Raw genomic sequence first — 13859 nt, 5'->3', positions numbered from 1 at the left:
TCAAATGGAAATATTTTAGCATATAGAGTTTTCATCGGTTTCAAAAATAAGTATATAGAGTTTTCAGAATACAATTTTCAATTTTAAAATATTTAAAATAAACATTCTAAAAACATTCCATGCTAAATATTTACAGCACGGTAAATATTTTGAAAAATTCAGACCTCACATTGTGTCACTAAAAACAACATTTTCTTAAAAATTGATGCTCATACCCAAATACCCAATACACACTTTTGCATTATAAGTTACCTAAAAATAAAGTTTTTCAACACACTTGTATGAAGTTTTTTTTCACATTGTTCTGAAAACAAAAACACCAATTCCTTTCGGCCTTTCCTAAAGGATGATTAGTTGATTACAATACCTCCCTTTTTTTTTTCAAAATTAAAATGTATGATATGTTTCTTTTAAAGAAAATGTAAATATATTAAGGTTATATGGAATAAGGCAACCACTATGAGAAGTTATTGTAATTCACATAACCCAAAAGCCAAAAAGTCTCACCAGGTTACTTATTAAATGAAATTGAACAAAAGATTAATCGATAGATAACTAAGCATAGTAGGCACCATGGAATTTACTTGACATACAAATCAGTCACATGATGGATCCAAAATCTTTTCTAAAATAAATCCAACTAGGAGGTTATACACAATTTTTTTTTTTTCCTTTTACTCTATTCCTCCCGCTTTCAAAAGTCATAAGACATGCTGGATGGCATTCGCATGGATAGGTTATGTTAGTTGATTAGAAACTATAGATTAAAATTTCAAATTCTTAAAAAAAAAATAATAATAATAAAGAACTAGTCAAAATAAAAATCTCCCAAGTCATCTTGATCTCCTCTCAAAAAATTAATAAAAGTTATCTTCATCAAATGGTCCATAATCAGAAATTTCTGCCATGATTCCGTAGTCATGAGTGGAATCATTGGGATGCCGCAAGTTTTTAATCCGTTCAACACATCTTTTTCCCAAATTTCCTGAGAGAGTGAAATTGAAACATTTCCTTAAGTCAAGTGATTCAAGGTGAGGACAACCGTCAAGTATGGCCTGCAAACCATCATTCGTCACCCTATTTCCATTAAGCCGGAAGTGGCGCAATTCGGGCATGTTCTTTGCAATAGCAAGTGCCTCGTCGTCGTCATCAAACTCCTCATCATCCTCTATGCGAATGCGAGGTTGCCATCCCAAAGCTGGTTCCATTTTAATGATTTCAAAAGAGGACAATAGCGCCCAAAAGCTTTCAAAGCTTTCAAAAGTTCTTCTGACGTTGAAGAAATCATCATGTCTAGCTCCTCCAATAATGGAAGTTTTGCTGCCAATTCACTCAATTTCTTATCCGTAATGTAATAGCAACATACAAGACAAAGGCGACTAAGCTGACTTGTACTGCAAAAATACCAAGGATGTGATAAAAAATTGAACCAGCAGCCATAAAGAGACAAGTAAATACAAAATTGTGGAACTTGTACTGCAAATATACCAAGGATGCAATAAAAAATGAACCAGTAGCCATAAAGAGACAAGTAAAAACAAAATTGTGGAAGAATTTTGCATCTGCAAATCCAATATTGGAGACAAATAGCTTGAACCCACCATTTAGATTGTGAACTGCAGTAAGTCATCAAAAAAAGAAATATTCTCTATAGGAGGGCTGCAATGTGTTGGTGTACTGCTTATTTTCTATTGTACACAGAAAAATTGTTCAAAGAATAAGAAAACAAACATATCTAGTTAGGAACATTCTCTAGGCCAAATCATCCAAACTTCCTACCTGAATTTGAAGCTATCAATCCATGTATCAGCTGACAGCATAAGCAAAAACTTAACCAAATATCAAAAGCAACCAAACTATTCCAAGTTTGTAACCGCTCTATATAAAACAGAGAAAGATACATGTGTTGCTTAATACAGTGATTCTGAGTTGAAACCCAAACACTTGAGATCTTTGTTCAAGTGATCCAAAATAATAAGAACATGTGACATGTGATGCCAACTCTTTTAACAATTCCCTTTCTTTTATTGATAATGTAGTTTCTTAGGATTACTTTGCATAGTTATCAAAACAGAACCAACAATTGACTCGATTAAACAAACAAAGTGATTCATACATTTTATTATTATTATTATTATTATTATTATTATAACATTAATATTAAAATACAAAAAACATAATAAAAACAAGTAAAGTACATGTATTTTAAACTAAACAATAAACTAAAATCTTTATCATCAAACCAACACGCCAATTGGTTTTATTTTTAATGTATTTTAGGCGGGATTGAACCCAAATTTCTTAATCTTTACCAATAATAAAATTACACCAAAACCAAATAATAATAATAATAATAATAAATTAAACAGAAATCGAGATATATATATATATATATATACCTTTGGGTGATGTAGAGGAGGGGTTGGTCGGAGGCAAAGTAGTCGATGTTGATATCTCGCAACTGCGATCGATGGCGTGCTTCCACATTATCTCGATGTTGATATCTAAGAGATAGATTGCGCCCAGCCTCTGGAGAATCGACACCGTCAAGTCATTTGGGAGACCCAGCCAGTTCCGGTACTCCTTTTTCTTCCGTCCTCGAGCCATTGTCGAGTCGTATTGGAGGGATTTTTAGGATTTGTTTTGGGTGTGTCGTCTATGAATTTAGATTTTAGAATGGAAGTGGGTCCTTTCAAATATCTATAAAAGTTAGACTTGAAAGTCATGATTGTGATTTCCTTAAAATGTAGAAATTTTTTAATAAATTCATTCACTTAAGTTTTTCAATAAAATAAAAAAAAAATATCTTTAACAACTTCTTTGAATAAAATAATAATAAATGTTCTAATAAATTTCTACTTTTTCTTTTTTTTTTTTTATAAAAAAATAATTTTACTAGCTTATGTTAGTATTTTTTTTTTTAGATAAACATTTATCCTATTTCATCTATTTTCTAATAATAAAATAACAAATTTAAAAGCATTATTTTTTCTTCTCAAGAATTTTTTTTTTTCCTTTTGGAATAAATAACCAAAAAATAGCTAATATTTATTAACTTTAACGTAAACTAAAAATTGTTCCCAAAAAAAAAAATGTAAACTAAAAGAAATTCTAATAACAATCTAATAACATTAACTATTTTTTTGGGAAAAAGTTTAAAAAAAAAAAAAACTAATATGTAATTAACATAAACTTCTTAATTACGTAAACTCCTTTTTCTTTTTGTTCATATCAAGTTATCAACTTCGTTACAACTTAAAATTATCTAATATAAAAGTGGGGGTATATACGGTTTGGTATATTTTTTCCTTTTCCTACCGTATAGTCCTTGATGTATTCTTTCCTTTTCATACTTACCTTACCTATGAAACTTGCATAAATGTATTTGCCTTCTTTTTGTTTTTTTCATAAAATTCCCTTCTTTATTTTTTTTTTCATCAAATTGAATATGTTTTGTAAGGACATGATTTGTAACGACCCATAATAATGTTGGGTTCGCACGTATAAAGGCTCAAACAAATACTAAGCCTTGGTCACCAGACGGTGGATTTTCCGTGGTGTTCATACATAATTAAATCGTGTTCGCCCTAGAAGTCTTCTCTTGGAGGCGGGCTGGGAGGCTCTGGTTTTTTGCCATTTTTCCCAGCCTCTTTCCCCGGATTGCTTGTCCCTCTTTTTATATTAGCCTGCGTTCCTTATCCTTCGTCCACGTGTAGGATCGACTTTTCCAAGACTGATATTTGTCCCATCAGCCCATACCCAGAGTGGTTGGGGGTGGTTGTAAAAGCTGAACAGTATGGCTCTGTCAGGTGCAGAGTATTGAATGACAGTAATGGTAGCTTTCCCTTTGTCCTTGGTCGTTATACTATCCAGTGTCTCCTTCTTTATTGACATAGATATTTTAGATTTTTTCCCAAACTGTTCCTATACCGTTTTTGCCCTTCCTTCCAGGGGGACCTCGGATATGCTGAGGACAGAATCATCATCGGCTATGTCTCAAGACTATTTGGACTTTTATTATCCATCCTCAGCTATACCCTTCCTCAGCTCGGGCCTTGGGCCCTAATGTAAAAATGGGTCAGGGCCACAAATTATTGGACCCCACAATAGCCCCTCAAAACCCTGCTGTCCGACCTCTTGGTTGGAGAGGAGGATTTTGATAATGCTAAGCCTTTATTACGGCTCGTTTAGCTCTGGTCTTCATCAATGTGGGTGTCTCTTCATCTATCTAGGAAACATACCGGGCTACGAGACATTCCTTTGAATTCATTCATGATGCGTTCCTGCCGCTTCATTATCCGAAACGCGCCTTTAATGATTTCCCCTTTTCGAGACCATTTAAATTCGACGGTTATTGACGGCATGGGGAAATGGAGTGGGCGTATTCTCGTTTACAGATTTCCCTGGAAATTTGGACAGATTAAATGCCTCCCGTTTTGCCCTTCATATAAGAAGGAAAGCAAGAGGCTACCTCCCTTACACAGAGACCTTTCAATCCTTTTAAAGTCTGAAAACCCTTAGCCTCCTCCAGAGTTTCCCTTATCCGCTCGCTTACACCTTGAATTGTGATATGTTCGAGAGAGGAGCGGGAATGATGAGACCATTCCCTTCCCAGAAATGCTATGTTCTTGTGAAGTTCAAAATGGCTCGGTCAGGGCAGGGATGACAGAGACTCAAGATACTTTTATCCTCCTTTCAGCCAAAATCCGAAGCAGGGGCTCGTTGCGTCAAACTTTTGGTGCGACTGAGCTAGGGTCACCCATTATCAGTACCAGCCGCTCTTTGATGAGCATAGCTAACATGGCACCAGCGTGTTAGGAGTCAGGACCTACGCAGGGACAAAGTATCCCTGCTTCTTCCTCTCTTCCTTCACTGGTGCCTTCTTTTGCCTCCCCTTCTTCTTCTTTCCCATCACCAAATCCATCATGGTGCTTTTCCTTCTTCCTCTTCTTCTCCTCCCTCACCAAGGAAGGTCCTCCTCTCAATATGGGTGCTACTGGGGCAGAATTTGGAAAGACTTGGGAGCAGAGCTTAAAAAGATTTCTGGCTGTTTGTTTGTTACTTTTTTTTTTTATTGTTTTTGTAACTCGTTTTCTATATAGGCTTGTTTAAGCCCTTCATTGTATGCTATAATACCTCTTTATATTAATAAAAGTCATCATTACTTTATTTCGTATATTCTATCTCTTCTTTTTGAAATGGTTATGTCGTGAATAGACGTACTACTTTGTGACTTTTTTTTTTTTTTTCTATACTTTGAACGATGCTTAGGGCCGAAATCCCAGTTAATAAAAAGATCTTGCTCTGTGCTTATTGAAACTATCTGACATAATAATACTGAATTGAACAAATGATACTTAGGGCTGAAATCCTTACTAAGAAGAAAAGGAAAAGATATTATGATAAGCTTATTAGGGCTGTCTGGCATAATAACGCCGACTTGAGAAAACAATACTTAGGGCCGAAATCCCTTACTAAGAAAAAAGATGTTATTGTGAACTAATTAGAGGTATCGTGTACAATAAGACCAACCTGAAAATGGGTTGCATACCCCAAACTTGAGCGAGGGGTGATGGCTGAATGCTCAATGCCATGTAGGAAGTAATCATCCGAGGATATATAACCCAAAATGTACAACCCCTGTTGGTCGTTGAGTAATAAGGCGTTTCGCCATCCTCCTAATAACTTTCATAACCTTGACCTTTTTTGGTATTTGGTCCGAGGACTGAGCGACTTAGAATTCTTCTTAAGTAGCTGACTTCCCCATAGGTTTGAGTTCAAGGACCATGTAATACCTTGATTCTGTCCAAAACTTGATATTTATAAGTAGTTGGGTTTCCCATAGGTTTGAGTCTGAGGACCATGCAATACCTTGGTTCTGTCCAAAACTTGATATTTATAAGTAGTTGGTTTCCCCATAGGTTTGAGTCCGAGGACCATGCAATACCTTGGTTTTGTCCAAAACTTGATTTCTAAGTAGTTGGTTTCCCCATAGGTTTGAGTCCGAGGACCATGCAATACCTTGGTTCTGTCCAAAACTTGATATTTATAAGTAGTTGGTTTTCCCATAGGTTTGAGTTCGAGGACCATGCAATACCTCTGTCCAAAACTTGATTTCTAAGTAGTTGGTTTCCACATAGGTTTGAGTCCGAGGACCATGCAATATTTTGGTTCTGTCCAAAACTTGATATTTATAAGTAGTTGGTTCCCCATAGGTTTGAGCCCGAGGACCATGCAATACCTTGGTTCTGTCCAAAACTTGATATTTATAAGTAGTTGGTTTTCCCATAGGTTTGAGTCCGAGAACCATGCAATACCTTAGTTCTGTCCAAAACTTGATATTTATAAGTAGTTGGTTTCCCCATAGGTTTGAGTCCGAGGACCATGCAATACCTTGGTTCTGTCCAAAACTTGATATTTATAAGTAGTTGGTTTTCCCATAGGTTTGAGTTCGAGGACCATGCAATACCTCTGTCCAAAACTTGATTTCTAAGTAGTTGGTTTCCACATAGGTTTGAGTCCGAGGACCATGCAATATTTTGGTTCTGTCCAAAACTTGATATTTATAAGTAGTTGGTTCCCCATAGGTTTGAGTCCGAGGACCATGCAATACCTTGGTTCTGTCCAAAACTTGATATTTATAAGTAGTTGGTTTCCCCATAGGTTTGAGTCCGAGGACCATGCAATACCTTGGTTCTGTCCAAAACTTGATTTCTAATTAGCTGGGGGAATTAACCCCTCGGTTATGGCATGGAACCTTGGTTTAAGGGGAATTAGCTCCTCAGCCAAGCCCCTAGAACCATCCATGCTGCTGACGATACGAAGCGCAGCCCCTAGTAAAGAAACATAGCCCTTAGTGGAACTTTACGCTAGAACGCTACAACCAGCTGTTTGGAAATGACAAGGGGACTGTCTCGACCTACCGCCTGTGCCAACACACAAGCCTTCCCCACAGACGGCGCCAATTGTAAGGACACGATTTGTAACGACCCATAATAATGTTGGGTTCGCACGTATAAAGGCTCAAACAATATCATTTATAGAGCGTGGATTTGAAAGGCTAAGCCTTGGTCACCAGACGGTAGATTTTCCGTGATGTTCATACATAATTAAATCGTGTTCGTCCTAGGAGTCTTCTCCTGGAGGCAGGCTAGGAGGCTTTGGTTTTTGGCCATTTTTCCCAGCCTTTTTCCTCGGATTGCTTGTCCCTCTTTTTATATTAGCCTGCGTTCCTTATCCTTCGTCCACGTGTAGGATCGACTTTTCCAAGACTGATACTTGTCCCATCAGCCCATACTCAGAGTGGTTGGGGGTGATTGTAAAAACTGAACAGTATGGCTCTGTCAGGTGCAGAGTATTGAATAACAGTAATGGCAGCTTTCCCTTTGTCCTTGGTCGTTATATTATCCAGTATCTCCTTCTCTATTGACATAGATATTTTAGATTTTTTCCCAAACTGTTCCTATACCGTTTTTGCCCTTCCTTCCAGGGGGACCTCGAATATGCCGAGGACAGAATCATCCTCGACTGTATCTCAAGACTGTTTGGACTTTTATTACCCATCCTCGGCTATACCCTTCCTCGGCTCAGGCCTTGGGCCTTAATGTAAAAATGGGTCAGGGCCACAAATTATTGGACCCCACATGTTTTTTGTGCAGGTTGCCTGTTGTTTACGTATTTTTGTTAACTTTGATATAATTTATATGCTTATTATGGTCTTTAGAACTGATTGTATATCTTTCATGAAAACTAACAGATTAATTTTAACAAAAATCTTATTCACTTTTTGAAAGATCTGTTTTCCAATATGTGTAGATCCCATAAGTAGCCACAAGACCAAGATTTGAGCATCCAAAACCATGATAATGAACATCACTCCACAAAGAATGGAGACAGAAAATTGATTAAATACAAAAAGGATGATGTAAAAACAATTGATATTTAAGGTGATGTGAAATCTCCAAGACTTCGTTGCCTCTCCCTTGCTATCAAAGTTAATTCAATTTTCATGCGAGTATATTTACTTTAACTCTAATTCCAGATTTTTTTTTTTTTTTTAATGTTTAGAAATTAATATTGTTTGTAATTATTGAATTTAGAGTTTCTTTGTGTCTATATATTTATGTGTGTGTTATTGTGAATTTTTCTTTCAATTTTTTATTTTATTTTATAAATTTGGATAGTTTTAATTTGTAAATTTTAGATGATTACTTGGGGTTAAAGTAAAAATATTAGGACAATTTTAATCATAATTCATGCAATAGTAGGGTGTTAGATATTGATATTAATTTTATGAATATTAGGACAATTTTAATCATAATTCATGCAATAGTAGGGTGTTAGATATTGATATTAATTTTATGCTTATTTACATTAATTAACATAAACATCTTAGCATGTTTAGTATTGATATTAATTTGACACTTTGAGATGCAAGCGTTTCATTATAATTAAATATAAATAAATGTTATTATGCCAGTATGTTATAATTATTATTTGTTGTTCCTCACTCTACTTCACCTTTTTTTTTTTTTTTTATGGGAACCTTAATTGTTATTTTAATAAGTAAAAGTTATGTCTTAGTCCGATCGGGTATAGCATTTTTCTTCAATCATTAATTAGTGTTTCTCAATAAAATTATTCATGGTATAAGTTTATGACCAAAACTATGTAAAGCCCGACCCGTTTACTACTAAAAGCTTTCAGAAATTTAAAACTTGTCATAATCTTTAAAATATTTTTATTATTTTATTTGTTATTAAATTTAATTATATTATCAAAAAATATATATATTTTTTAAAATTTATATATAAATCTTTTATTAAGTCGTGCATTGCATGGGCATAATACTAGTTATATAGAAAACTTGCCTTTTTTTTTTTGAAATTTTTGTACAATATCAATAGGGCCGGATTGAAATTTTTTAAATAAATAAATAGTATCATTTTTTAAAATGCCAAAATAAACGTTTTTTTTTTTTTAGGGAAAAAATTTAATAAAACCTATATAGTTAAAAAAAAAAAAACTTAGAAGCCCAAACTACATCCCACAACTTGGAGATTTTTTAATTTTATACCCTAAAGTTTTAAAATTTGAATGTTACTCTCGAAGCAAATCTTTGAGTTAACCTATAAAGACCTAGCAATGTAGAGTGTAGAAGCTCAATTTCCCAGCTTTTAGAAACTCCAAATTCCAAATCAAAACTGCAAATAGGAGTAAATTATCATTTCACGTGTTCAAAGGAGGAAAAATCATTTCTCATTATGGCAAATATCACATTAAATTGGGCCTTGATAGGAGATTTTTTCATTTCAAAATTTAGAAGTTTCACCTTAAGCATATACAAGGTTTTCTTTTTTGTTTTTTTTTTTTATTTTTTTTTATTTTTATTTTTAACCTAAATTTTAAGAAATAAACATACACACAAGAAAAGGAAATGAGGTTTCCACAAAATTACTTCTCATCAATTGAAGAAGAACTTAAAACGTACATAAGATATCACATAAAAGTCAATTAATTTTGATCATCCTCATAAATAAGTGATCTTAATAGATTAAAAAAAATTACTTTTCATTGGTTATCAAAAATGAGGATAAACATGCATGCATAAGATCAAACTTATAAAATAATCTAGTGATTTTAATTATTAAAATTAATTGTTTGTGTTACAAAATAATTAATTAGTTTTGATAAATCAATAGCTTAATCACTTAATATTGTTACCCTAATCAAATGAGAAGTCAATTCCGATAAAAACTTATGTAAGTATCCCTTACAAATATCAAAAATAGAAATGAAATATGTTAAGCGAAAATATAAGAATAAAAAATCTAGGAAATCAGTTCTTAAAAAAACAAAAAGGGGGAAATCAGAATCAAAGTGCTAGTGTTGGGGCAAATCATATACATATACTAAAAGTTGAGACTTAAAAGTCATGGTTGCACCAAATTTCAAGTTTTTTTTTTTTTTTAATAAAAAGAATAATTAAATAATTAATTTCACCAATGTTTTAAATAATTATCCCACATTGATTGTGTATGTTTAGTGCCCGCTGTTTATAACTCTAGTCTACAACTAAAAAGGTTAGGCCCTTTTGTAGTTGTAATCTTATTATGTAATGTATTATAAACTCAGTTTAAAACACTAATATTACTATTTTCGTGTGTGTTCTAATAAATATTATTATTCTAGTAAGTATTATTGTTTACTCAAAAAAAAAAAACTAAACGTAGTCTTCTTTTTATTCATATCAACATCTTCTTCTTCTTTTTCTTTTTTTTTTAATTCATTAATTTTTAATTTTTTTAAATGTTAATTATGGAGTTGTGAGAAATTTTAGGATTGGGAAAGACATTTAGACAGGGATAAGATTCTTAAAATAAAACTCATCTTCATTTAAATCAAATTGAAACTCTTATTTAATATATAGTAATCTAGGATTTTCTTCTTTTTGTTAATATCAATTTCTTCTTTTCTTTTGGTTTTTTATTTTTATAGGAATCAACTTTTTCTTCTTGTTTGTATTGCAATGATACTTCTTAATAGTATCATTTGATACTAAATACCTTCTTCTCAACTAGAGCAACCTTTTTAGTGAGGATTACACTTTCAAATATTATTTTTTTAATAAATATATAGACATGATAGAATTTTAACGCATGGTGTCTGATTATTTTTTATTTAGCTAAGACACCAACAAATATGTTCTCCCCAACTAGAGTGGCATTCTTTTTGAAGATAACACTTTTAAAGAGAATTTTTTATAATAAATATACACCAATAAGTTTTTAGTGTAGGTAAAGAAAAGCTATAGTCATTTTCCTTCTTGTTCTGAAACAAAGTTGCCCATGTCTTCTTTGCAAGGTTCACTACTCTTCCATTTCTTCTTATCTTGATAGGAATTACCTTAGGAAGTCATACTATTTTTTAAAGTAACCAACAACTCCCTTACTTTTTCATAGTAGTCAGTTTCTTTAGACTCATAAATTTTGTAATTTTTCAATTCACATAAGAAGCTAAGTTTGATTAACAATAAATTCGGTGTAGATGATGAATGTTCATCCGCAATTCCTAACGAATATAAAAACTCTCATATTTCTTCAAAAAATAGTTATGAGCTCCTAAACAACATTGAATTGAAAACAAATTTTATTTATTATTTTTTTTTTCTGTTTTTTAATTTGTGTATTATATATACCTACTTTATGTTTCAATTCAAGGCTAGAAAAGTACCAACTTTGTGGTCAAGTTCATTGTTAGGAATAGCTATAATCTCTAGTCAATAAAATTCATTTGCTATTATTTGGACAAATCTAGACATTGAAATATGGAGATCTCACTCATGTTGTTACACTTCTTTATCATTAAAACAAGCAACCCTATTCAAATCCACATTTTTTTTTAGTTCCCCTAATTCAATTAGATTAAACTCATGGTAGCCTGAATACCGTCGTCTATACTGGTAAGTTATGGTTGTACTAATTTCGTTCTATTCAATTCATTCTCCATTAGGCAAAAAGCTCAACTGCCAAAGATATTAATGGAAACAGATTTGACAGTTAATGTAAATGAATTTGAGAACAGATTTGACAATGTTTTATATCTGTTGTAATATGAATGGATTTGAGAGTGCCTTCTGTATCAATTTCTTAATACTACTCTATTTGTATTCTCCAATTTGATAGTGAAATTTTCTTACACCATCTTTCTCAAGCCCAATATATTTTCACAATCATTCTTGGTTTTTGAATTTACTTTTACAACACTAGCCACTAGGTGCCTACTCCTAGGTTATCTATCATTATTTTAATTGTTCCTCAAGCAACACAGTTTCATCAACAAAGTAAAGAGAGCTTTATAATGAAGCTGTGTTAAAGCTCTAGGTGTGCCTACTATTACTTATGAAGTGACTGTCCGGACTCGTCTTCTTCGCAAGCTTGGTGAACCTATCACCCTCTTTGGAGAGAGAGATGGAAAGACACGACAGGCTGCTGGCGATTATGGTAAACTGGGTGCTGAAGGGCAGAATCTCCTCATGAGGAGGAGGAGGAGGAGGAGGAGGAAGAGGCTGTGGCTTCTGCTGCAAAAGCAAATGTTGACCAAGAAGCTATTTTGTGAGTCTGTAATACTGACAGCTGGTGTTGTCCGTTGAAGCTTTCGTGATAGTACTAACCTTTTGTGTTCTTGACTATAGTATCAAAAAATCTTTAATTCTTTCATTACATTGTGCCATGTTTGGAGCCATCAGCTGCTTAGAGAATTTCTTTTTCCTTTCCAAGTAGCAAATGGTTAGTTAGCTAGCAAATTATGTGGATTCTTTCACAAGCACAATCATTATTTTTTTAATTTTTTTTCCCATAATAGTATTGATCTTCATCCTGATACTGAGAAGTTTCAGTCATTGAAAATTCTAGACAATGATCTCTACTTCACCATTTTTTTCCCCAATTTTTCTCATTAATCCTTTATGAGAACCCAAATTCATGAGAATTTCTGTAAACAAATAGAAGAATGTGCCTCAAATTTTATTTATTTAATTATTTTTATCACCTATTCCAGTTAAATTTCATTTTAATGCATTGTTAAGTCAAACATAGATAATATATTCTCTGTTTGATAAAAACAGTTCATTTAAAAAGTTGAGGGATGATGAACCACGTGGACCACTGGACGCTTCAACCAATTTTTTTTTTTCCAATCCATAACCTTTTTCTTCAATTTCTTACCCATGTCATCCTCCATCAACTCTATCAAAATTGTATCCATTTTTTGCCTCCATCATTATCAATTTCCATGTGAATGCCCTATCCACTGCAAGTATACTTGCAATTTGTATTCTGTTGCCCATAGAATAGTCAACAAGGCATGAAATGTTTAAGTTCCTTTTACCAGAGATCTAATTTAATACACAGAATCCTGACACCCAGAAATCAAGGCACTGTAGTGTTTAAGTTGTTGCTCACACCCGGCCAATCACTTGCAAATGAACACTTTAACGTGGCCAAACTGATTCAACATTGCCTTAAATGCCCCACCTGGTATGAGAACCTGAATTTAAGTACTCAATTTAATGAATTTAACAGACACGTTGTCTCAAATTCCATGAAAATAATTAACACAACATAATAAAAATCCCTAGTGCATAATAAAGTCCTTAAAATCTAGAATTTGCTAACTAATATAAACTTGAAAATGAGTCCTCAACCTCACAATCAAACATAACTTCAATAAAAGCACCATGAACTAAGTCTTCTATCCTCTGGAGTTATCAACTGCACAATTTCCAATAGAACGCAAAAGCTGTAGACCATCAGCATTTGCAAGTATTTTGATTCCTTTCTCTCTTGTTGATACAGCGAGCAGTATCCCTTCCTTGTTAAATCGAATGCAAGGAGAAGCCTAAAAGATATTCAAGGAAAAGATTGTTTAATTATAAGAAGGGCTTCAAAATACTGCCAAGCATATCAAGAAAAGGGATTCCACAGGCATTACCGGTAATCCACCCTTTGCATCTGTAGTAGTCAAGATGTTAACATCATCCATGTCCCAAAATTTTATCTGAAACTCATCACCGGTAGCTAGGAACCGGTTCTTCATTGTATCAAATTGCACTACCCCCACAGACCGTTTCCAAAGACCATTATATACATGCTTGATAGCCCCCTCACTTTCATTCCATTCGGCAAGGTATGATTCTCCTCCTTCACTAGTCCCACATGAGAATAGCCTATGATGCACACAATAAAAGAAACATGATATGGAGTTGAGCAATTGCCCAACCACAATGAAAATTTTAAGGAAATAAATAGTTGGATAAGTAATGTGTAATAAAACATCCTTACTACCTTGTCCCGTCAGCA

At 33.5% G+C, this 13859-nt stretch overlaps 1 protein-coding gene and 1 pseudogene across 1 annotated transcript; both read right to left on the bottom strand.

Moving 5' to 3' along the window:
* Positions 1-39: 39 nt before the first annotated feature.
* Positions 40-2692, bottom strand: LOC115987306 (annotated as a pseudogene).
* A 10314-nt stretch (positions 2693-13006) lies between these two features.
* Positions 13007-13853, bottom strand: LOC115987271 (protein TPR3-like). Its single transcript, XM_031110782.1, has 3 exons — positions 13845-13853; positions 13492-13726; positions 13007-13398 (listed from the first exon to the last, which is right to left on the bottom strand). Exons 2-3 carry the CDS (start codon positions 13594-13596, stop codon positions 13252-13254), a joined length of 252 nt encoding a protein of 83 aa, XP_030966642.1. The 5' UTR covers positions 13597-13726; positions 13845-13853; the 3' UTR covers positions 13007-13251.
* Between the last annotated feature and the right edge of the window lie 6 nt (positions 13854-13859).

The sequence above is a fragment of the Quercus lobata genome, chromosome 4 (assembly GCF_001633185.2).
Source record: "Quercus lobata isolate SW786 chromosome 4, ValleyOak3.0 Primary Assembly, whole genome shotgun sequence".
Classification (NCBI taxonomy): Eukaryota; Viridiplantae; Streptophyta; class Magnoliopsida; order Fagales; family Fagaceae; genus Quercus; species Quercus lobata.
The sequence above is the reverse complement of the archived record's forward strand: the minus strand, read 5'-3'. Positions and strand labels throughout refer to the sequence as shown.

Coding starts and splice junctions, on each gene's coding strand:
- LOC115987271 (XM_031110782.1), bottom strand. CDS start 13,596: ATGAAGAACCGGTTCCTAGCTACCGGTGATGAGTTTCAGATAAAATTT. Junction 13,399..13,491: donor ATGCAAAGGGTGGATTACCG/GTAATGCCTGTG, acceptor AATATCTTTTAG/GCTTCTCCTTGCATTCGATT.